Genomic DNA, 24,395 nt, shown 5'->3' on the forward strand with positions numbered 1-24,395 from the left:
TTAGGAAGATCTCCTGGAGAAAGGAAAGGCTACCCGCTCCAGTATTCTGGCATGGAGAATTCCATGGACTGTATAGTCCATGGGGTCACAAAGAGCCGGACATGACTGAGCGATTTTCACATTCAGTGGATACCTGTCAGCTTCCTTCCCCCGTCAACCCTGTCATCACCAAGTGGGCTCATGAGCAAAGTGGGCACGGTGGCAGGGCGGGAGGTTATGTAAAGGCTCAGCAACATGGACGTCTACTCACCAGGTCAACCTGGCTACAGTCACGTCTGAGTGTCCAATCTGTCAGTGTCCAATCTGTGTCCAATCAGAGACCAACAGTGAGTCCCTGATGAATAGCGCACCATTCCCTGGAATGATCAGCCAGCTACCTACCTTGCAGACAGTTAATTACTCTGGACAGCTTCCACCATGGAAGGGGCAACGTTTTGTTCTTGTTGGAATGGACATTTACTCTGGATATAGACTTGTCTTCCCTGCACACAATGTTTCTGCCAAAACTGCCACCTGTGGACTTACAGAATGCCTCATCCATGGTCATGGTACTCCACACATACTGCTTCTGATCCAGGAGCTCACTTCACAGCAAGTCAAGTAAACGCATGGGCTTGCTGCTGTGTTCAGTCGCTCAGTCATGTCCGAATATTTGCCACTCCATCCACTGCAACACGCCAGGCTTCTCTGTCCTCCACTATCTCCAGGGGTTGGCTCAAGTTCGTGTCCCTTGAGTTGGTGATTGCTATCCAACTATCTCATCCTCTGCCTCCCTTTTCTCCTTTCGCCTTTAATCTCCCAGCATCAGGGTGTCTTCCAGTGAGTCTTTCGGTATTCTCCAAATGCATGGGCTTATAATCACAGAGTTCAGTGCTCTGACCAGGTTCCCTACCATCCTGAAGCAGTTGGCTAGATAGATGCTGGAATGGCCTTTGGAAGACTCAGTTACAGCATCAGCTAGGTAGCAGTACCATGTAGGGGTGGGGCAAAGGTCTCTAGTCAGCTACACATGTTCTGAATCTGAATGCTTGCTGTTTCTCCAACAGCCAGGATTCAAGGCTCCAGCAATAAAGGGCTGGAGATGGGAGTGGCATCACTACTAACTCCTAGGGACCCACTGAAGAAGGAATTCATAGGGCCTGGACTCCATCTCAGGCCTGTCCGTGCTGGTCGTGCTCGGCTGCCTCTCCAGTGGACTCTGAACTCTCTGCTTAGTGCCTGTGGGGACGACAATGGAAGGATAAGACCCCCTCCAGACAGGGGAATCTTGAAGATCACATCCAGGTTACTCATCACCTAAGAGAAAACAGACACTAATCACCCCTGCCTCCAGACACTATCTATCAGAATGTAAGCACAGGCTTATCGGTTATTAACTATTTGGAATGTAACTGTGGGCTTATTGATTATTGACTATTTGGACACGTACACATGGGCTAGGTGGTGGGTTTGGACACGTACACATGGGGTATAAAAGATTTTCACAAATGCTGGACAGGGTCCTTGGCTAAGAGGAGACTCTGCCTTGGGCCCGCCGGCGTAATAAACTGCACTCCACTATCTGCATTGTCCTTCTGAGTCTGTTTCCCGGAAAGCGTGGCTATAACACCACCAGCAAAATTTTGCTTCCTGCCCCTAAAACCTTCCGCTCTGCTAGGTCTTAGTTTCAAAAGAAGGAGGAGTCCATTAAACTGTTAAGCCTGCCAATCGGCCACTTTGGGCTCTTCATGCCTCTGGATCAACAGGTAAAGAATGGAGTTTTGTGCTGACTGGGGTGATTGAACCTGACTACCTGGGAGAAACTGTATTATTTGTCCACAATGGAAGTAAGGAAGAGAGTATCTGGAATAAAGAAGAACCCTTAAGGCACCTCTTAGTCGTATTACTGTCCCTGTGATTAAAGTTGATGGAACTTCTAGCATACAATTCAGGCAAGACTTCTAATGGCCTGGATCCTTCAGGAATGAAGGTTTGACTCACTTCACCCAAGTAATGAAGGTCAGGAGCCACGGCCATCTGAGGAAACTGCTGACAGCAAAAGGCATATGCAATGGGTACTGGAAGAACCTAGTTATAAACACCAGCTTTGACCGTGTGATCAGTTACAAAAATGAGGACTGTAATGGCCATGAGTATTTACTCCTTCCTTATTTTGTGTGTGTCCATGTGTATGTGTATGTTTGTGTGTATATACATGTGTATATATATACATAGATATATGTGTGTGTTGGGGTGTGTGTGTGTGTGTGTGTGTGTGTGTGTGTGTATACTGGCTAACTGATTCAAAGAGCCGACTCATTGGAAAAGACTCAGATGCTAGGAAAGATTGAGGGAGGAAGGAGAAAGGGACGACAGAGAATGAGATGGCTGGATGGCATCACTGACTCAATGGACATGAGTTTGAGCAAATTCTGGGAGACAGTGGAGGACAGGGAAACCTGGCGCCCTGCCGTCCATGAGGTGGCAAAGAGTTGGACGTGACTGAGCAACTGAACAATGTGTGTGTGTGTGTATGTCACAACTATCTGTGTTTTCCCTTTTGTTATTCCCTTATCACATAAGATATTCTGACTTTTAAGTGTTGTTAACTGCATCATAGTATTTATATTACAGGATTTCAAGGAGAACAGTGAATATCACCCAAGAATTTTGCATCCTCTTCTGGGGAAATAGTACATTTTTGATTGTATGCAGAGTAACTATTAGCATGTTAGGTATTGTCTTTATTCAGAGATCAAGCATGGTTTAAGGAGTTGTTTCTGGGCACCAAGGTGATAAGGGTTACATTTGTCATGGTTAATTGTATGCATCAACTGAGCTAGGCTAAGGTACCCAGAGATTTCATGAAATGTCTGAATGTTGCTATAAAGATATTTTTTAGATGAGATTAATATTTAAATCAGTGGACTCTGAGTAAAGCAGATTACCTTCTAAATGTGGGTGGGATTCATCCAATGAGTTGAAACCCTGAAGAGAACACAGACTGAGGTCCCCCAAGGAAGAAGGGGTTCTGCTTCCAGTTTGTCTTTGGACCCGAGCTGCAACATCAATGCTCCTTTGGGTCTCAAGTCTGCGGGCCTGCCCTGAAGATTTGGGCTTGCCGGCCCTCAAACTGCATGAGCCGATTCCTTAAATCTCTCTCTCCCTTTCTCTCTCCCCATCTTGTCTCTCTATATACTACAGATAGACATAAGTAGACACATACATACATCTTATTGGTTTGGATCTCTGAAGAACCTTGATTAATACAGACACCAAGATCACTCAATTGGGAAAATGGTGCTGAAATGGTGCTTTTCAACAAATGGTGCTGAAACGACACATAGCCACATGCTAAAGGATGAAACTGTGCCTCATCTCATACAAAAATTTACTCATACTGGATTTAGCCTAAGAGCTAAAACCATGTAATTCTCACAAGAAATTAAAGGAAGGATCATATCCATTACTGAGTGGGGTCATTCCAGGGACGCAATCACAGTTTAGTGTCTGCAAATCAATTAGTGTGATATGCCACATTAACAAAATGAAGGATCAAAATCATATGTGCAGAAAAAGCATTTGACAAAATTCAACATCTGTTTATTAAAAAACCCTCAACAAAGTGGATAGAGAGGAAATATCCCTCAACATAAGAAAGGCCATCTATGACAAGGCCAGGCTTCCCAGGTGGCGCTAGTGGGAAAGAATCTGCCTGCCAATACAGGAGACATGAGATCCTTGGGTGAGCAAGATCGGCTGGAGTAGGAAATGGCAACCCATTCCAGTATTCTTGCCGGGAAATCCCATGGACAGAGAAGTCTGGTGGGCTACGGTCCATGGGGTTGCAAAGAATCAGACTCAATCGAGCACGATGACAAGGCCACAGCCAACATCATACTCAATGGTGAAAAGCTGAAAGCTTTTCCTCTAAGATGAGCAAGGAGATAAAGATGCCTTTGCTCACGACTTTTTTTCAACATGGTATTAGAAGTCCTAGCCAGGACAATTAGGCAAGAAAAAGAAATAAAAGGTATCCAAATTGGAAAGGAAGAAGTAAAACCATTACTGTTGGCAGATGACATACATAGAAAATCCAAAAGATCCCACCAAAAAAGTATTAAAATAATAAATAAATTCAGTAAAGCTGCAGGATACAGAATCAATACACAAAAATCATTGTGTTTCGACACCTCAATAACTATCAGAAAGATAAATTAAGGAAATAATCCCACTTAAAACTGCAACCAAAAAAAGAAAACTTAGGAATAAATTTAACCAAGGAACTGAAAGACCTATACGCTGAAAACTATAAAGACATTGATGAGGGAAATCAAAGATACAAATAAAATGGAAAGAGATTCCATATTCGTGGATTGGAAGATTTAATATTGTTTAAATGTCCAAACTACCCAAAGCAATTAGTAGACTGAATGGAACCCCTGTCAAAATTCCAAAGGCACTTTCCACAGAAACAGGAAAGTTTCTAAAATTTATATGAAACTACAAAGACCATGAATAGTTAAAGCAATCTTGAGAAAGAACAACACAAAGCTGGAGGCATGATGCTTCCAGATTTCAAACTATATTACAATGCTGTAGTAATCAAAATAGAATGGTATTGAATAAAAACATCACATATGTCAATTCAACTGAACAAAGAGTCCAGAAATAAACCCATCCATGTATGGTCAATTATTTTATGACAAAGGAGCCAAAAATACACAATGAGGAAAGGACAGCCTCTTCAATAAATGGTGTTGGGAAAACTGAACAGCTACACGCAAAAGAATGAAACTAAACTCCTATCTTACACCATCCACACAAATTAACTCAGAATAGATTTAGCTGAATGTAACACCTGACAACAAAAAGATTCTCAGAAGAAAATGTTGCCATGTATGGTTCTTGACATCAATCTTGGCCATGATTTTCTAGATCTGATACCAAAAGCAAAGGCAACAAAAGTTAAATTCAGGCTAAAAAGGTTTGGCACAGTAAAGAAAATCAACAAGATGAAAGACAACCTATAGAATGGGAGAAAATACTTTCTAATGATATATCTGATAATGGGGTTAAAACCCTATATATGTGTGTGTGTATATAGGTATGTGTATATACATATAAAAACTCATACAACTCACAGGAAAAAGCAACACATAATCCAATTTTTAAAATGGGCAAAGGACTTGAACAGACATTTTTCCAAAGAAGATATATGAATAGCCAATAGGTACATGAAAAGATGGTCAACATCACTATCATTAGGGAAAAGGAAATAAAAAACCCAAGTGATCACATCACACCTGTTAGAATGGTGAAACTTAGAAAGATAAGAGATAACAAATGGTGGCAAAGATGTGAAGAAAAGGACCCTCGGGCACAGTCGGTGGGACTGTAAACTGGTAGAGCCACTATGCAAAACAGTATGGAGGTTCCTAAAAAAATATAGATTAAGCAAATGATGCAGCAATCCCACTTTGGGCTATGTATCCAAAAGAATCAAAAGCAGGGTCTTACAGAGACACATGTACACCCATGTTCATAGCAGCATTACTCAATAGCTAAAACATGGAAGCAACCCACGTGTCCATCCACTGAAGAATGGATAAGCAAAATTCAACACACACACACGAGTATTATTCACCTTTAAAAAAGGAAAGATATTCTGTAATATGCCATAACATGGATGAATCTTAAGGACATGATACTGAGTGAAATAAGCCGGTTACAAAAAGACAAATACTCTATGATTCCACTTAGAGTAGTCAAAATAATAAAGACAGAAAACAGAATTAGGTTTGCCAGGGGCTAGAGCAGGGGAGAATGGAAAGTTATAGGTATTGTCAGATTTACAGGATGAAAAGAGTTACGGGGATGGATGGTGGCAAGGACTGCACAACAAAGTGAATGTACTTAATACTATTGAACTATACACTTAAAAACGTTAAGATGGTAAATTTTGTTATGTGTATTTTAACGCAAACATTTAATTATGAAATTAATACATGCTCCTTGTAACAAGTTAATTACAAAGACATTAACAAAGAGCCACTTCCCCACCTCCTTAAAGTTGTACAAATTATTTAAAACTCCTATCAAATTACAGAGATGTCATTAGATTACATAGCTGAGCCAGCATTTTTTTCTGAGAAAGGGAGAAAATTTCTTTATCAGAATGAACATAATTAAAGTACTGCTTCTGTCTAGGAAGCAATACACAAAGCATTACTTTTCATACAGAATGAACAAGAAAAAAATTGTAAATAAATAGCTAAGTCTTGGAGAAGGCAATGGCAAACCACTCCAGTACTCTTCCCTGGAAAATCCCATGCATGGAGGAACCTGGTAGGCTGCAGTCCCAGGGGTCGCTAAGAGTCAGACATGACTGAGGGACTTCACTTTCACGCACTGGAGAGGGAAATGGCAACCCACTCCAGTGTTCTTGCCTGGAGAAACCCAGGGACAGGGGAGCCTGGTGGGCTGCCATCTATGAGGTCGCACAGAGTCAGACACGACTGAAGTGACTTAGCAGCAGCAGCAGTTAAGTCTCAGTTAAGAGTGAAATCCAAGGGTTGGTCTGGATGGACAGGGGACGGACGGTTACTGCTTAGTGGTTAATAGACGGTCTGTATGTTTGCTTTCTGAAGTTTATGGCCAACTGGATGGAGACATAGGGAAACAATTCTTATTAAAATAATGGTAGACGGGGGCAGGGGGCGGGGAGTGGCAACAGATGAGGAGGAGACAGTGAGGAAGATTCCTTTATAGACCCGTTTACACACCATCATCTGAATTTCAAAATTACCCTGTAAAGTCATACAGGAAACTCCTTATTCTGATTTTATGGAGTGAGAGGATTTCTAGGAAGTGCCTTGTCCAGGTCATCCAATCCAGTGAAGCCTTCCACCCTTGCAAGCTGGGCACCATCCAGTTTACCTAACACCCTGCCTCACCAGGGAACAAGGATGCTCAGTCAGCTCCTTCCGAACAGAATGAAATGGGGTTGAGCCAATGAACTGCAGATACATCAATGACAATGAATCGACACAGCAGCTAACTGACCCCCAAACAGAAATTCCTGACATATTTGTGCCCAGGAGGTGTCAATATCCTCAGCAACAAACGTCAGAAAAGCGTTTGTCCAATATATTTCCTAGTGTGAAAGATTGTGTTTATCTAATAATTTTAAAGATTGTCTCCTTGTCTTTCCAGAATAGTTGGGATCAATATAAAAAAAAAAAAAATCCCAGCCACACAGAACAGGGGCTTTTTAAACAGAGGTGGGCATAAATAAATATTTTATCTATTTTCCAACCGATTTCATGATATAGGCAATTATGAATTATTGAATTTCTGGTGCACAAGAAAACCACATAAGCTCGAAATTTTAGTTCTTCTGCAGTCTCCCATTTTTCCTTCCATCAAAATTCGGCACTTCTTTTTAGGGATCCCCTAGTCGACTTGGCTGGCTTCCCGGGTGGCTCAGTGGTAAAATATCCGCCTGCCAAAGCAGGAAACCCGGGTTCCATCCCTGGGTCAGGAAGATCCCCTGGAGGAGGAAACATGAAACTAACTCCAGTATTCTTGGGAATTTCCATGGACAGAGGAGCCTGGCAGGGCCACAAATCTCACTCCGTCACCCGCTCAACTACCACAGAACTCGACTGCAATTCCACACTTCACCGGCAGATGCCGCAACCCCAACGCTTAACAGCGTCAACTTTCACATGCAAACCAGCAACCATTTGGCGCCTACTGTATACTTGCCACCAATTATGCTAGGCGCTTTCAGGTCAATACTGCACCGGTGGGCTCACCTGGGAAACTCTTAAGGATTCGACTAGTTTAACTGTGTAAAATGTTTTAAACAATGAATCGTAGTGTGAAATTATTACCGGCCCAAGGTGAGGTGGCAGAGACCGCCCGATCCACCGCAGCTGTCTCAGCAGGGAGGTGTGGGTCTGGGCCCGGGGCTGGCTTTCCATCCAGTTGGGGCACTTGTCCTTTTTCCTGTCGCCTACCACCAAGCTGCTGCCACGTCCTCCCAAGTAGGAATCCGGAATCTGGCTTCTCTCTTGGCAAAGCGGCGGTGGTGTTGGGGTTGGAGGGAGGGGGTGTCCCAGTTGGGGAGGATCCAGGTCGGGGCGGCCACAACACCCGTTTTTCTGCGGGAACTTCTAAAAGGCTAGCAGCCTGAGAGGTGGTACGGTGGGACGCAAGAGGTCGCGCTCCTACGGCTTAAACTCAACACCAACTTTCCTCCTCTGACTTCCGGGCCTGCGCCCCACCTGCCCACGAGGCAGACCCCAGCACCTGAGGCCGGCGGGCTTGGGCCTGTGGCCACGGAGCCGGGCGGGGGCCACGGCGGCACCTGGGAGGCTCCGCGCGACCGATGGGCTGCACCTGCTCGAGGGCCGCCAGTCTGGTGGTGGTGGGCTCCGCTGGGCCCCCAGGGTGCGCTGTGCCCGAATCGACCTGGGTGGGCAGCGCGCCCCGGTGCCCCTCGGTCTCCTACGCGCGCACCCGAGGAGGCAGAGGCCGGGACCCACGCTCTTTGGCGCTCGGGCCCGCACCGGGCGCCGGGGCCGGGTGACCGACGCACGCGCGCAGCGAGGAGCCACGTGTTGGGGCCCCGGGCCCGCCGAGGCCGCGCTCTCTGCATCTGCGCGCGGCGGCGGCCCCACGTGCGGGCGGCCGGGACGCCCCCTCCCCCTGCACACGTGCGGGCCGCCGGCGCCCCCGCGCCGCCGCGCCCGCGCCCGGACTCCCGGCTCCGGCACCGCGAGGCGGCGCGCCGATCGCCCAGGGCCGCCAAGGGGCGGGGCCGCCGCCCGCATTGTTCCTCCCCGAGCGGCGGGCCCTCCCCTTCCCCCAGCCCCGGGCGGGGCGCTGGCCGCCGGAGCCGCGGAACGTGGGCTCGCGCCCCGCCTTTGTCTCCCGGGCGCGAGCCGCCGCAGCCCCGCGCCCGCCGCTCGCTGCCAGAGCCGCTTTGTGCCTCGGCGCGGGGGACGGGGACGCGGGGCGCGGAGCCGGCGGGCGCAGCCTCAGCATGGACGTGACGGTCTCCGAGCTCATGGAGCTCTTCCTGCAGAGCCCGCTGGTGACCTGGGTGAGTGTGCCTGGCTCCCCGCCCCATTGTTGGGGCACCGGCTCCTCTCCCGCCCGCTGGCGGTCGCAGTTAGACCCGACCCAGCCGGGGCCCCGGGTAACCCTTGGACCCAGAGGACTCATCAAGTGCCCTCCGCCCACCCCCCGCCCCAGCCAGCGTCGGGGTCAGTGTCCCGGGGTCTGGGGTTATTTCCAACTCTGGAGCCGGCGAGCCGGGTGCAGGACCCCGCCTCACTCTCGGCCGGGCAGGGGGCTGAGCGGGTACACCTGTTCCCGCCAGGGCGTTGGGCCGGCGGCCCTGGAGCGACAGGGTCCTAGTGGTCACTCTGGGCGCATGGCTTGACCGCTCGGAAAAAGGACCCACTCCCCTAAAATAGCCTCGTGTAGTTTCTGAGCCCTTGAAACCAGCGGGTGTAGGGCAGTGGGGATTAGGGGGTTTCGAGTAAGAACGTGTACAGGCTAGGGTGGGCGCTGTGATTTCCAATAGGTCTGAGACGTGAGAAATTTATTGAAAAGTCCCCTTTATTTATTTTATTTTCTTTCCACTCTGAGACGCCGCAGAAAAGTGGCGAGGAAGTTTTCTTTCTGCTGTCTCGCTTCTGTTGCCTGGCACGGGGAGGGGGAGCGAGGCCCGGGAGAAGGGTGCTGTGGAAGGGTGGGTGGCCGTGGGTGACTCCCTTCTGCCCCCAGGGGCCCTGCCAGCCTGGAGAGCTTTAGACTGAGCGCGCGTGAGTGACTTTTACTGCCTTACTCTCCGCGTTCCCCTCCCCGCAGGTGAAAACTTTTGGCCCATTCGGAAGCGGCAACCAGGACAACCTGACCATGTACATGGATTTAGCGGATGGCATCTTTCTGAACCAAATCATGTTGCAAATGTGAGTTACCTTCCGGGGGGAAGGAAGGAATGATTTCTCGGAAAGTCGAATTTAAGGTTGTAGAAATGGAATGTGAAGTTGCAGTATTCTCTGCACGTGGGCCCACTGGTATTTCGGTATTAATGGTGTCTTTTCCTGGTTTGTTGGTTGTGAAGAACTCTAGGACAGTGGTTTGATCGGATGTTTGATGAAAGGAATTTGAAATTGAGTGACTGTCATCCACATGTTGCAATTGACTTCAAACTCAGGGACTTAAGTGTTGTTTGACACACACACAAAATAACCTTTCTTTGGGGGGCAAGGAGCTGTAACGGAGAGTGTCTGGTTACAGGAAGTGTCGGGTGGGACCAGAGCATCCGTGAGTGACTATAAGGTTTCATTGGAGGTCAGGACACCTGTGTTTCTGCCTCCCTTTCATCTTGTATTTCCAGTTGCCCCAGAGCAAGTGCAATTGGTTAAGTTCCTTCTTATAACCTGGATTTAAAAGTCTCTGTGTTGGGAGAGGCCTGGGGAGCCAGAATGCTTTGGTACTGTTTGTCTTGAGGTGTGGGTTTAAACGGAGTTTTGGTGGAGGTTACACCTGCTAGCATGTTTGTCTGACCACATCCTTTCCTGTTGCTGCATTTTGCAGCGCCTGTCTGATTGACAGCCTGTCACATGTAGGTGTTGGCTCCTGCCACTGCGTTCTGTTTTTAACTCAGAAAGTGCAGGGAACATATTGGAACTGAGTTTATCTGTATGATTCACAGGCACTTGGAGCAAATGTTCTCTGTGGATCAGGCCCTGGTGTGCACCTACTCACCTGCAACTAAGCAAGTTGTCATCTTGAGCAGGAACTCATTAGCTGATGAGAATCAGCTGCCTTTGTGGCCCCTGTGGGAGGAGGAGCGGTCAGCCTTGGTATATTCCGAAAGAGGTTTAAATAGATCTACCTACAAAGATCTATTTTAAACAATTTCCTGAGAACATTACTCCTGTGGTGTAATAAGTTACTTGATGTCATGCTGTGGCAGAGACATCTCAGTCTTAATGTTTTTTAAGACACTACCAATGTTACCTGTCTTGAGTTTGATTAGATTCTAAAATGATGAATCTCTTGTCAGCTTGGCAGCACTTCTTGGTTCATAAGAAGGAGTTTTCCTGGGGTTGTCTCATGGCATATTCAAGTTCTGGCAACTATTTCCCAGCTTCATTCTGTTAGACCCCCCAAAATTATTGGATTCCAATTGGTGCAACAACCAGTGAAATTTCAACCTGTCCTGTTTAATTAAAAAAACCAGCAGTAACCCTGGCTTTTTCATTCAGGGTTTTACACCCAGGCGAGGGGAGAACAAAAGCCCTGGGACTGTTTCTCTTTCTTCCCTGACCTTTGGAATTCCTAAAGCGTTTACCACTTGCTTGTAAATCAGGAAAGCCTGTTGGACCATTCCTTTGAGAAATGCCAGCTCATCACTTGTTCACACTTGGCCCCACAGCTGAATGCAGTTTGAAGGGCTTCTCCCTTCCCCTTGACAATTTTCAATGTTACTTTCTCCTCTGATGTGCCAAGGTAATGCTCCTGCAAGTGAGAACTGATATGTTTGCAGCTTCTCAGGCCTCAAGCAATGGTTCTGGGTCCTCTGGCCAGAGTTAGGCACCAAGAAAGAGAGCAGTGGGGAAGCTGGGTGACTTTGTAGAAGGACATGAGGAGGGAGAGGTGCCACTTGCATGCGGTTTACTGAGTGGGTAATCAAAATAACCCTGTTCCAGTGGACAAATCTGCATTATTTTCTCTTGGAAGTAGGTAGGGGTTGATCGGAAAGGGGGCACAAGGGAACTTCTTTTCTTTAATATTTATTTATTTATTTGGCTGGCTGGTCCAGGTCTTGGTTCTGGCATGTGAGATCTAGTTCCCTGACCCAGGGGTCGAACCGGAGCCCCCTGCATTGGGAGTATGGAGTCTTAGCCACTGGACCACCAGGGTGGTCCACAGGGGAACTTCTAAGGGCGGTAAAAATGGTCCATGTATTGACTGGAGTATATTTCAGTTTTCAAAACTCATCAAGCTGTAACTTAAGATACATGCATTTCACCCTGTGTAAAAAGGACCTCAGTTTAAAAAGAAAGTTTCAGCCCTAGTGTCAAAAGCCTGTGTAACCCGCTTGTTCAAACCCTAGGTCTCATGCCAGCCCTGTGCCGCTGGGCACATCCTTTACCATGTCAGTTTCCTCATCTGTAGAATGGGAAGGAAAGTACCTCCCTTAAGAGATGGTTGTGAGGATGAAATGAGTGATGTGTTAGCAATTAACACAGTGCCTGCCACCTAGTAAGTGTTGGTGTCAGTTAATCCAGAAAGGAGTTGCGTCACCGCTTAAAAGTTCTTTTTTTTTTTTTCAGTCTACTTTCCCCCTATGTTCTTAGTTTCTTAATAATTCTTAAGTCTTAGCCCTCTTCTAATGAGACGGAGGGCAAAACTGGACTCTGGGACCCACATCCTAGCCCCACATCTAACACTGTACTTAAGCCAAGCCTGTTTTCACTTCTGCCGAGTGTCAGGCTAACTAGCGGGTAAGCGATAAGGTTGTTCTGCCTTATCTCCCATGCTGGTAGCCCCTACTGTGTGCAGTTCGCCTATTTAGATAAACTCTCTCCAGGTTGGTAGGAGCTGAGAAAATTGCAGAGAGCAATGTGCTAATGTGTTGCCAGAGCTCAGACAAGAGGCGTGTTACCTAACACTGAGAGCCATATGGGGGGGCTGGCTGGGGGTCACGTGACTGCACCTGGGCATTGTCTCCGGCAACTGAAGAAGGCTGGAGTGGTAGTCTCTCGGCCAGGCCTCTGGGTGACATCAGTGCCTGAAAGCAGGAAAGCCCTGTGGGCTCAGCTTTCAGGGGAGGCCCAGGTCCAGGAGAAGTCCTGAATGAAAGTGAGGCATTGAGCGGCGTGGATGGAGCAGCTTGGCAAAACTTGCTGAATAGCTCCTCTGTGGATGCACTTTCCCTGGGTACCTACTGGTCCCCAAGGGGAAAACAAGGTGTCTAATTCACTTTGGACATGCTTTTCACAGTCTCATAGGAAAATTAAGAGCTCTGACTCCAGGGACTTCCCCAGTGGTCCAGTGGTTGAGACTTTGCCTTCCAAGGCAGAGGGTGCAGGTTCGATTCTTGGTTAGGGAGCTGAGATCCCACATGTCTTACAGCCAAAAAGCTAAAACATAAAACAGACGCAGTATTGTAATAAATTCAATAAAGACTTTAAACTGTGAAAGTCGCTCAGTCCTGTCTGACTCTTTACGACCCCATGGACTATACAGTCCATGGAATTCTCCAGGCCAGAATACTGGAGTGGGAAGCCTTTCCCTTCTGCAGGGGATCTTCCCAACCCAGGGATTGAACCCACGTCTCCCACATTGCAGGTTGATTCTTTATCAACTGAGTCACAAGGGAAACCCAAGAATACTGGAGTGGGTAGACTATCCCTTCTCCAGTCGATCTTGCTGATCCAGGAATCGAACTGGGGTCTCCCGCATTGCAGGCGGCTTCTTTACCAACTGAGCTATCAGGGAAGCCCAAAAGAAAATACTTAAAAAAGAAAAAAAGAAAAGAAAAGGGCTCTGACTCTAGCATCAGGCAGACAAATTCAAATCTTCCCTCTGCTATACTAGTTCTGTTACGTTGGGCAAATTACTTAAACTCTCTAAGCCTCAATTTCCTGACCTGTAATAAACGGGATGGTATTTTATAGATTTGGGGAAGATTAAATACGATTATGCATGTATAGGAAATGCCCAATGAATGTCAGTCATGTCGGTCATCATTATTGTTAGTGAGGCCTGAAGCTGGCTTTGTGTGTGTAGTCACACGTGTGTGCTGGTGTGCATCTGTCCAGGTGAGAGTGGACACCTGAGTTGATGCAGTGGCTGTTGAGTGCAGTTGGAAACTGGAACTGAAAGCTTGTACCTGGGCAAAGCCTACGTTAAATCCAATACTATTTGCTTTGTTCAGACTCCTTTCTAACCCCTTGTGCTAGCTGCAAAATTACGGATAATATATTCATTATTCAGAAGTTGGAAATATCCTCAGGCGAATGGAAGAGTTCCTTAAGCTTCTAAAAAGCATTTGGAGTATTGTATATTAATGCATATATATGGAATCTAGAAAAATGGTTCTGATGACCCTATATGTGGGGCAGCAATAGAGACACAGACATAGATAGCAGACTTGTGGACACAGCAGGAGCTGGGTGGGGCAGGGAGGAGAGAGTGCGATGAATTGAGAGAGCAGCATTGAAACATACACGTTACCTTATGTAAGGGAAGGAAAGGTTGGGACCAATCGAGAGCATTGGTTGGGACCAGTTGAGCGTTGACACATATACATCGCCGTATGTAAACTAGATAGCCGGTGGGAATTTGCCATAGGACGCAGGGAGCTCAGCCCGGTGCTCTGGGACAACCTTGAGGGGTGGGGTGGGGTGGGAGGGAGGTTTAAGAATGAGGCGACATGTGTATAACTACGGCTGACTCACATTGCTGCATGGCAGAAACCAACACAACATTGGAAAGCAGTTACCCTCCAAGTGAAAAAAAGTAAATCTTTTAAAAGTGATTTACTCAGGAGTAAAGAAAAATAAAAAAACATTTGAAGGGTAAGTTTTTTCCTTAGTGTGCTGGAAGAGGAGTTATGTTCCCATTTTGCAGATATTAAAGCTGAGGCTAAAGAGGCAGATACTTGTTAGTTGAATGAGTTTGTGTTGGTGCTAAAGCGTTGCAGCAAAATAGATTTTTACTCATGAACTTAAGTGATATTCTTTCATGGCTGCAGCATGTGACACTCTTCATGGAGCCTTGAGTCTGTAAAAATTAAGTGAAAAAATTCATGTTCATTGTAGGAAGGTAGGAACATAGAGATGCTTGTGTATGCTCAGTCACGTCTGACTCTTTGCAACCGCATGGGCTGTAGCCCACTAGCCTCCCCTGTCTGTTGGGCTACTGGGGTGCATTGCCATTTCCTCCTCCAGGAAGAACATATAGATGAGCAAAACAAAAATTGCCTATAATTTTACCATGTCAAGGTAGTAGTAGTAATATTCTGGTGTCTCCCAGATGTCGTCTGTGGTTTATACATACATCTTCCTGATGTATTTTTATACAAAGTTGGGCTCAACCTTTTCTTAAATCTATGATAGATTATCAATATCTCTATCATCTGTATCAAACATAATTTCTTCTTTATTTTTAAAATTTTTTGGCCTTACCACATGGCATGTGGGATCTTAGTTCCCCGACCAGGGATTGAACCTGTGCGCCAGCATTGGAAGCATGGAGTCCTAACCACTGGACTGCCAGGGAAGTCCCCAAACATGGTTTCTTGATTTGGGTTTTTTTTTTTTCCTGGATTCAATTTTAAATTTAGGAGTCGTTGGAATATGACGAAAAGTTGGGGGCTGACCTTTTCTCAAAGGAGGGAGGCAAGGTTGCTATAAGTCTAAATTATTGTTCTCTTTGAAATGTTAGGGAGAGTGATTTCTTTTTTTTGTTTTTTTACAAGAAGAAAGCCCTCAGGGCCCTGAACTTTTGACTTATTTGTCTCCAAGTTTGGACAAGCTACTAGACACTTTCTTGCACCCTTGTCTCTCTCCTGTCCTGTGTGTATCCCACACATCGTGATGTGGGGCTGTCAGGCTTTTGTGTTCTAGGACTGTCTCATAAAGAGATCCTTGTTGGTGATGGCTTTCAGGGAGACAGTCTTACAGTAGTTCTATGATCTTCCTGGGATCAAGAACCACATTGGCCAATACAGCCCTGGCCTTCCTAGAATGGTATTAAGGCTGCAAGGGTCCTGTGGTCACCTGGCAGATGAGCCCAATGTGGCCTAGAGAACTTTGGCCCATCCTGGGCCCCATTTCCAGACCAGAATCAGTGGCTACTGACCCATTTCTTGCTCCGGGACGGGAGGGGGTTATGCAATGCTGGGCCAAGAGGGGATAGGCCTTCCTTAACCAGACTTGCCTGCTGTTCGATTTATTTCCTAATCTCTCTTTAGCTTGAGAGCCGTAGTTAAAGGAAGGCGTGCTAATATAATGATCAAGATAGTTAGTCTAATTATTCATATGCTAAACGTGAGCTCTTTTGGAATGTTGTTTCCATTAGCTGTTGCTTCCCAGAACTGGAGGTTAACAAGAGCGGGGATGGTCAGAGGCTCCCCCGTCACCTGATTGCCTCCCAGCCCAAACCCTGGGTGTGTGTTTTGCCTTTGCTTGTGCAATGAACATCCATGTGTTTGTTAAGGTCCTCCAGCTCCTGGTACTCTTCAGGTGGTCCCGTCTGACTGAATGAAAACTGGGACCTGCATCTTCTCTAAGTTCTGTTTTTTTTAAAAAAAAATGTATTTATTAATGGTGCTGGGTCTTAGTTGTGATGCGTAGGCTTCTCATTGCAGGAGCTTCTCTGTTTTGGCTCCTGGGCCCTAGGGCACAGGCTCAGTAGTTGTGGCACACAGGTTTAATTGCCCTGCGGCATGTGGAATCTTCCCAGGGATCGAACCCGTGTCTCCTGCACCAGCAGGCGGATTCTTTACCACTGAGCCACCTGGGAAGCCCTGAGTTCTCCTGTTGTAAGAAGCACATTCATCACTTTATGAAATTGCCTCTCATCTCTTCAGGTCTCTATAGTAAAAGGAGAATTTCACCCTTAAGATAAATTATTTTGTCATGCTAGGTACACTTCTGTAGCTAAATTGCCTTTGCGGTTTAAATTCTGAATGCCTTCTCTATAGCTAAATTAATTTCCACGCAACTGTTAACCTTTATTTTCTCAGTAATGAATGGCTCCAAAAGAGACATGTAAATGGCTTGGCAGGACTCTGTACTATGTAGGGACAGTAGGAAATGTTATCCCAGGAAAAATGTTGGGACAGTTGAAAAGAGGTCCTCTGGTTGCCCCAACGTGTTCATATATGACTGTTTTAGGGGAGGCAGGATGATTGAATAAAATCCATGGCTGATTATGGCAGTGTGATTCATAAAGGGGTTTGCACACATGCAATACAGTGTCGAGACTCATAGTGTTTATATCAAATATTTACTTAATGGTTGAATTTTAAACAGCTTGTGTTATTAAGAAATTGTGCCTGCAGTGATATTTGAAATAATTTCAGTTTGTAGATTTTTTTTTCCTATTGGTTAATCTTGTATAAATTATTGGCTTTGAAAGAGCTGAATGGCATTGAGATTGATTTGCTTTACTCCCCAAATTCCCCTTCCTGTGCTCCCACGATCATCAATGAGGGGCCTGGGTACCAAGGAAGGGGGAAGAAATCTGTCTCTCTTCTGTCACACCAGCCCCCAGGAGGCTCAGCACCCTCATCACAGGGCTCGGATGACAGATGAAACCATGAAGACAGTCCTTATTTGAATGAGACATCCTTCATGGTGTCTTGGGACAGTCGAATGGGCGGGAGGACTTTGTTAGGAAAAGAAAGCAGTGTGTGGTACGTGTTGGGGAGCGGGGAGTGAAAATCCATTCTTGTCGAGTCTGTTCTCCAAATAGAAAACATCTTTAACACTGGGAATTTTTGAGAAATGTCCTGTATGTAGATGAGTGATATTATAAATCACTTGATTCAGATTTTTAGTTTCATCACAACCAGACCTGCCTTTTGCCTGAGTTTGGAAAAGAAATGACACTTTGGGGACTCCCCACATCAATTATCTGTGTCTCTTAGCATTTGTTGTAGGGTGTGGCATACCCGACATAGTGTCAGACTCACGGTGCGGTTTTTTGAGCCAGAAGTGTCTGCCTGGAATGTAAATCACAGGCACGAACACTCTGACACACGCAGGAGACCCATGTGAAGTGGAACATTGATGATTTTGCTCATTTTTATGAAGTCAGAAAATGTACCATTTTCCCCCCTTTCTTGATGTTTCACACAGTTTGCTTGGTTTGGCTTTTAGCTTTTAATCCTTTTTTATCTTTTATGTAATAAGTTGGCTCTCTCAATTTTTTAACAATATTTATTTATGTCTGCTTACACTGGGTCTCTGTTGCTGCCTGCGGCCTTTCTCTAGTTGCAGTGAGCAGGGGGTGCCCTCCAGTGGGGTGCACAGGCTTCTCATGTGCTGACTTCTCTTGCTGCAGACACGGGGCTCTAGGCGCACGGGCTTCAGGAGTCGGGGCACACATACTTTAGTTGTCCCACGGCATGTGGGATCTTCCCGGAACAGGGATCGAACCCGTGTCCCCTGCACTGACAGGCGGACTCCTATCCACTGTACCACCAGGGAAGTCCTATTCTCTTTAATCTTGAAATATATTTTGGGGTAGGTTATTGGTGGCTCAGTGGTTAAAAAAAAGAAAAAGAAATCCACCTGTCAGTGCTAGGAGACAGGAGTTCAATCCCTGGGTTGAGAAGATCCCCTAGAGAAGGAAATGGCAACCTGCTCCAGTATTCTTGCCTGGGAAATCCCATGATCAGAGGAGCCTGGCAGGCTATACAGTCCATGGGGGTCTCAAAGGAGTCGGACACGACTTACAGACTGAGAAACAAACACTGACTTTTATACAGTGTCATTTTGGGTCTGCATTGACACCTGGTGGTTTATGGCTGCTGCCAGCAGTGGGGGCAAAAATAATATTGATTAAGGGCAGGCGGTGGTGGGTTTGGTGCTTGGGGATGGGGCACAGAAAGTAGTGTGTCTCCCCTGAGGGTTCCACGGCTGGGCAGTAGCAGACTTAGGATTTGACCTGAGCTACGCTCGTCACAGCTGCATAGTGACCTAGGCTTGGAGAGGACTCGGCACTCGGGGTAGGATGGGGTGTGGCAGGGGCTGAGAGGTGCAGTTTCCATTCTCATCATTTTTTACCTCCCCCCCCCCCCCACTAGAGATCCCAGGCCAACAAATCAACGCATCAACAAGCACGTCAACAACGATGTGAACCTTCGCATTCAGAACTTGACCATCTTGGTGAGAAACATCAAGACCTACTACCAGGTAAGGCGGTCCTCCCTGGTCTCACCACCCCCCAGAGTCCTGCTGTGCGTCCGGCAATACCTTCCTACGAACGAACGATTTCCCCACAGGAAGCTGAGAGGAAGTGGTGGCCAGGCAGCTGCCTGTTGACACTTGGCGTGTTTGCACATGCATCTTTTCTCTGGCATTGTGAGAAGGGTCAGAGGTGGGATCGCTTTGCTCTGCCCGGGGAACGTGCTCTGAGTCGTGGTCACTGCACTGCGCCTGGTGCTGGGGGACCCGGAGACGAGCCGTGGTCCGCAGCCGCAGCCCCAGCTCACAGTCGCGGGGGGCCTGGCTGGGGAGAGTTCTGGGAGGGGCACCCTGCACGGTTATCACCCACAGCTCGGCGAGTCTGTACAGAAGTGATTCAAGGGGTTGAGGGCGAGAAGGACCACAGAAGGGTTGTGTTCGGGCCAAATATGAAATCAACCAGCCCCCAGCTGGCAGACAGAAGTACCGGGGTTCAGGGTTGGGGTGTCTGCCTGTGAAAGGCTCCCCATATCTCAGCTCGCCGGTGGGTGGGTCAGGCAAGAGGGCCCGAAGGGGAAGGGCTGTGAAACCCCCATCCTAGCTTTGGGCCAGTTGGGCGAGGATCTTTGATGTTCATGATCTTTATGTGGAGGCTTTGACGGGAAGTAGATTTAAAGTGTGCACTTTGGAGCCCGGGTTTGTCAAACTTAGCTGTGAAACTTTTTAGCCCCATGTGAATTTTCTTGAGCCCCCAAGGGAAGCCCTGGCAACTCTGAGTGACTTGGGGGCTCGAATGCCCTCTGCTCAGCCCTCTCCTCGCCCTCCGGGGCATCTCGGGGGGGTTCTCAGGACCCCAGGGGCACAGTTTGAGAGCCACTGCTCAAGAGCCCATCCCTTCCGGATTCATGCTGGGGTTTCACGGAGCCCTCTGCCTCCTGGGCTGTAACTTCGTCTCGGTTCTGGGGCTTGGGAGCATCTTCAGAGCGATGAGGTCCCTGTCGCCTTGAGGAAGCCCTCCGGCCAGCTGTGGCTTCCCTCTCTGCCCTCATGCAGCCGTGCCGGTCCTGAGGTCACCGGGGTCGCTGGACAGGCGGCCGGATGGAGTTTGCGCCGAGGCGTCGGGCCGTGTGCTTGTCCGCTTCCTGCAGAGGGCTGCGGGTGCTGCTGAGTTTGAGAAAAGATGGGTGAAGGAGGGAGTGGACATGTCATGGGTTTTCTGAGATGATAATTTCCATCTTCCTCCCTCTGGGGTGGGGGTGCTGGTTGCCTTTGCTTTATGGTCAGTTCAGCCAGCCCCCCCGGTGCTCGTTCCAGGGCCCGTTGGTAGCCCAGCACCGTGGGCACTCTGAGCAGCCTCTGGGTGGCTGAGCAGGTCCATGCTTTTAGTAACAGATGCTGGTTGTGCTGAGGAAGGGCTGGGGGGCGCCCTGCACGAGCTGCTTCTGGGGGCTGGTGAGGGTTTGTTTCCTTGCTAGGAGAGCCACGCCCAGGGCCAGGAATACTGTCAGCCGGTGGGTCTCAGCTAGTGCTTCCCACGTGACAGCCACATTCTGCGGAACCTGGTGCTGCCCGTGAACTTGGGTCTGGGTGTGGAGCAGGCTGTCTGATGGCCATGCTGGCTGTCGGGCAGTAGAGGTAAGAGATGTGGATTCGATCCCTGGGTCAGGAAGATCCCCTGGAGAAGGGCATGGCAGCCCATTCCAGTATTCTTGCCTGGAGAATCCCATGGACAGAGGAGCCTGGCGGGCTACAGTCCATGGGGTCGCACAGAGTCAGACACGACTGAAGCAATTTAGCACTCACACAGTGCTTTCCACGCTGTGTGCAAGTGCCAGGGGAAGTGGGTGGTCGTCACAGTTGGAGACGAGATCCCCAACTCTGGACAGGTGTGTCTCCCGCCCCAGGTGTGGCTGGGAGGTGGTAACCCTCCCTGATGGCCGCGGTGAAGGGTTGGGATGGAGGTGAGATTTCTGGGTCTGTGTGCGGCTTGCGGCACTCAGGCGCTTACTGCGGGCTGCTTGGCCGGGCGGGTACTGCCCTCCGGGCTTGCCGGCCCAGGAGTACGCATGCCGGTGGTGCCCATCAGCTCTGACAGTCCACTCTGGGTCGTCCAAAGGGCCTGAGACCCTCTACAGTACTTGGAGGCAGTTTGCTGTTCTTGGGGTTACTGAGCCGAGTTCTACAAGATGGGCAGCCGTCTCTGGAAGGAGACGATCACTAGTCCGTTCTCAGGGCCCCGAAGGACTTACAGGTAGAAAAGAAGACCCCTGCATCCTTGTTCTGTGTCTGAGCTCCTAGCTCTTTGAGGGCAGGGCTGGTGTGCGTGGACAGCCTCAGCCCCAGCCCGGAGCAGTGTTTGCTGAAAGCACTCTCTGGAGGCCGTGAGCCGTCCCTGCCCCTTGGTCAGCCCCGCGCACTTGGAGGAAGCTGGCAGGACATTGCCCTTTTGCACTGACACAGCTTAGGTGTGGGCAGCGTTCTGTTGTTTTTTCCTTCCAACTTATTGTAAAATAAAGCTTAATTCTGGTTATGTAAATAATATGTGCTCTTTATAAACAACCCCTTAGAAAACAAGTCGCAAGAAGAAAAGAACCGCGCAGAACCCCAGCACCCAGAGACAATCACTATTAACATTTTTAGTGCTTCCTTCCAGTTTTTGCATGAATAGTTTTTGTGTTTTATTCCGTGGTAGTCATGCCTTATATACAATTGCATATCCTGCCTTTTTTCCCTCCCACCTGACAATTGTAGCATAAACATAATCGGTTATTATTGTCAAGTGACATTCAAGAAAAGTTTTCCAAAAGAAGTACTGCCCAGCGTCCCCTTTTGAGAGAGGTCCTGCAGATTGTGAGGTCTTGAGGTGATGTGAGACCAATGAGGTTCTTACTCTGGCCAGGGTGGCTGGGGAGGGTGGGAGGTCACCCTTCCGGGATGGGGACTTCCTCTTGCCGTGGTGTTTCAGTAGACACAGCGGGGTCACCGAATCCAGCCCCGGGTCTTGTTTGCCCAGCAGTGGTTTGCTTTCACTCCCCAGGCCGTCCCCTTCTTTTCTGAGGCACATGGGGCTGGGAGAGTCAGGAGGGACGGGGCCTCTTGTGAATAGCATGGGCTTCTTTCACAAGGAAGCTCAAGTTTTGTTCCTGAAAACCTGCGGAGACAAAAAAGGATCTTTGACCTTCTTCTGGGGCAGAGGACAGACAGTGGGTGAGAACCAGCGTGGCCTGGTTCAGTCTGACCACCCGTGTCTCGGGCCTCCCTCTGACCTGCTGCTCTGACTCTTCTTGGATTGGCATCTAGAATCTGCTTTTTCAGAGCTTCCCCAGCTGTTTTAAGTCTTAACGTCCTTCCACCAGGAGGGGCCGTCAGTGGGCTAGAGAGGTGGCCCCCTCAGTGTGGTCCCCAGACCAGCAGCACCCGTGTCACCTGGGGACTCATTAGAGGTGTGGGTCAGGCCCCTTCCCCAGACCTTCTGCTGAGGTCTGGCCGTCTATAGCTTAACAAGCCCTCCAGGTGATTCTGATGCACGCTCGTGGGAACCTAGTGGTTTAGAGCGTTTCTGGTGATGTCGGGGAGAGGCCCAGTCAGCCAGGCCTCCGGGGGCAGAGAGAGCTCAGTGAGAACTCGGGTGACTCCTGTGCATCACATAAAGCGGAGGCACATCTCATCTGCTGCAGGACAGGACGGTATGCAGTGATGAGAAGGCGACCTGGGGGAACGGGTGTCATTGAGGGGGTTGCTGGGAAGCCAGAGTTGGACATGTCCTTGGGCAGAGCACCCAACTCAGTCTCTGAATTTTAAAGGAGAGGCGGATCAGGATGAGCACCCACAATCGATTCACCTGTGAAGAGACCTGGAAGGAAGGCGGGCCTAGATCAGAAGCGTACCCTGCCTCAAGCCCCTGGGCTGGTCAGCATTGAGCCCAGCATCACGTGTTGTTTTATTGTTTAGTTGCTAAGTCGTGTCCAACTCTTTGCCACCCCATGGACTGTCGCCCACCAGGCTTCTCTGTCCATGGGATTTCCCAGGAAAGAATACTGGAGTGGGCTGCCATTCCCTTCTCCAGAGCATCGCATGAGACTTGTTTGACTCATTCAACAGCCAAACTCTTTTTCATCGGAGTCCTTTTAAGTTAAAATTTGGATATATAGAATGGTTCATTTGTCACATCCAGAGCCTTGAGTGTGGGTGTTGAGTGCACGTTCATTTGATTGCAGAACCCGTGGGAAAACCTGGCCAGTAGTAGATGCAGAAATCCCTGGTGCGGCAGCTGGCTGATGCGTGTTTATCCTCGGGGTTGTGCGTGGTGTCCACGGTCCTCCCATGCCCTGAGGACACCTGTGAGCCAGCTTCTTCTCACGACACCTGGGGCCTAATTGTCATGTGAAATTTCTGAGTTTTCTGCAAGTGGGAAGTACTTCACACAGCGGCCCGGATGAGTTCAGCGTGTGTTGGTGGAGATGTACGTTTTCATTGTTGTGTTGCATGTGGATGTCCATCCTGAAATGGGCACCCACCCGCAGGGCTGACTCTGAAATGGGGAATTGGCCGAGCTGCTCCTGGCGCCTCCCCTCGCTGGCCGAGCCCTGGGACGTGCGGCTTTCCTGCTGTGGGCCTCCTGAGCGTTCATCTGTCCAGAAGAGGGTGGGCTCTTGTGGTTCTGAAATTCCATAGTTGCGTGGCGGCCGGCGACCACCAAGATTTTAGTTTCAGATCACCTCGAGGAAGTTCTGTATTGCAAGTTCTTGGAACTTGGCTCTTCTGACTTCTGGTCTGTCACGTGGTTGAAGGCCAGAACAGACCCACAATGTTGGTCTTGGTTGCAGAAGCAACAGTCCTGGGTTGTAATATCTTCTGTAATCTCTTTTTTCCTTCATTGCTTTGAAAAGATTAAAAATGAAACAGTACAAATGGTTTTAAGGAACACCTGTGTATCTGCCCAAAATAAATATGAACATATGTGAATAGTTTTCATATTTGCTTCAGACCTTTCTTCTAAGAGTTTTTTTCTGACTGAAGTCCCCGGTGTTTCTCTTGCTTCATCCAGTTATCCTTACCTGCCTCCCTGGAGGTAACTCCTGTGGTTAATTTCTGTGTGTGTGTACATATGGTTTTGTGTCACATCTTCACATTAAACCTCCATATTACTGCCTGTACCTCTTGCCCACTCCACCTTGCTTTGGGGATCTGTCAATTTTCCGTGGTGTTTATATTAGATAAGCATGGGCTGACTGCTAGAATTATCTTTAGAAATGTGCACAGTTAAAAGAAATGAAAGACTTTTGTCAAAAGTAAAAATAGAAGGAAGCGTATATTTGACTCTGTTGGTGGCAACAAAGTGAACTCTAATGCATGTGGTCTGGAGGCTTTTCAGATAAAGTGAAGTCTCTTTAGGTAGATGTGATGTGCTTTGGTGGATAGAGACAGTGTTCAAGGGAACTTAACTGATCAGGCCCTGTCTACAGG

The 24,395-nt window shown here is 48.2% G+C and overlaps 2 protein-coding genes across 8 annotated transcripts in view; one reads left to right on the forward strand and one right to left on the reverse strand.

Annotated features, from left to right (window-relative positions):
* Positions 1–8,819, reverse strand: part of LOC122454884 — a 156,046-nt gene extending 147,227 nt beyond the window's left edge. For 2 of the 4 annotated variants that reach the window (XM_043489567.1, XM_043489568.1), the window contains exon 1: positions 7,878–8,819. In XM_043489567.1, coding sequence (XP_043345502.1) covers positions 8,214–8,819 — 606 coding nt within the window. In that variant the 3' untranslated portion in view covers positions 7,878–8,213. Of the gene's footprint in view, positions 1–6,440 lie in introns of those variants that run through there. The other 2 variants (XM_043489565.1, XM_043489566.1) reach the window with 2 other exon arrangements.
* Positions 8,820–8,875: 56 nt separating this feature from the next.
* CCDC88C (coiled-coil domain containing 88C) overlaps positions 8,876–24,395 on the forward strand; it is a 142,047-nt gene continuing 126,527 nt past the window's right edge. For all 4 annotated transcript variants that reach the window (XM_043489549.1, XM_043489550.1, XM_043489552.1 and 1 more), the window contains exons 1-3: positions 8,876–9,091; positions 9,865–9,965; positions 18,830–18,938. In XM_043489549.1, the coding sequence (XP_043345484.1) occupies positions 9,032–9,091; positions 9,865–9,965; positions 18,830–18,938 (270 nt within the window). In that variant the 5' untranslated portion in view covers positions 8,876–9,031. The remainder of the gene's footprint in view (positions 9,092–9,864; positions 9,966–18,829; positions 18,939–24,395) is intronic.

This window comes from Cervus canadensis, chromosome 17, assembly GCF_019320065.1.
Source record: "Cervus canadensis isolate Bull #8, Minnesota chromosome 17, ASM1932006v1, whole genome shotgun sequence".
In the NCBI taxonomy this organism is placed as follows: domain Eukaryota; kingdom Metazoa; phylum Chordata; class Mammalia; order Artiodactyla; family Cervidae; genus Cervus; species Cervus canadensis.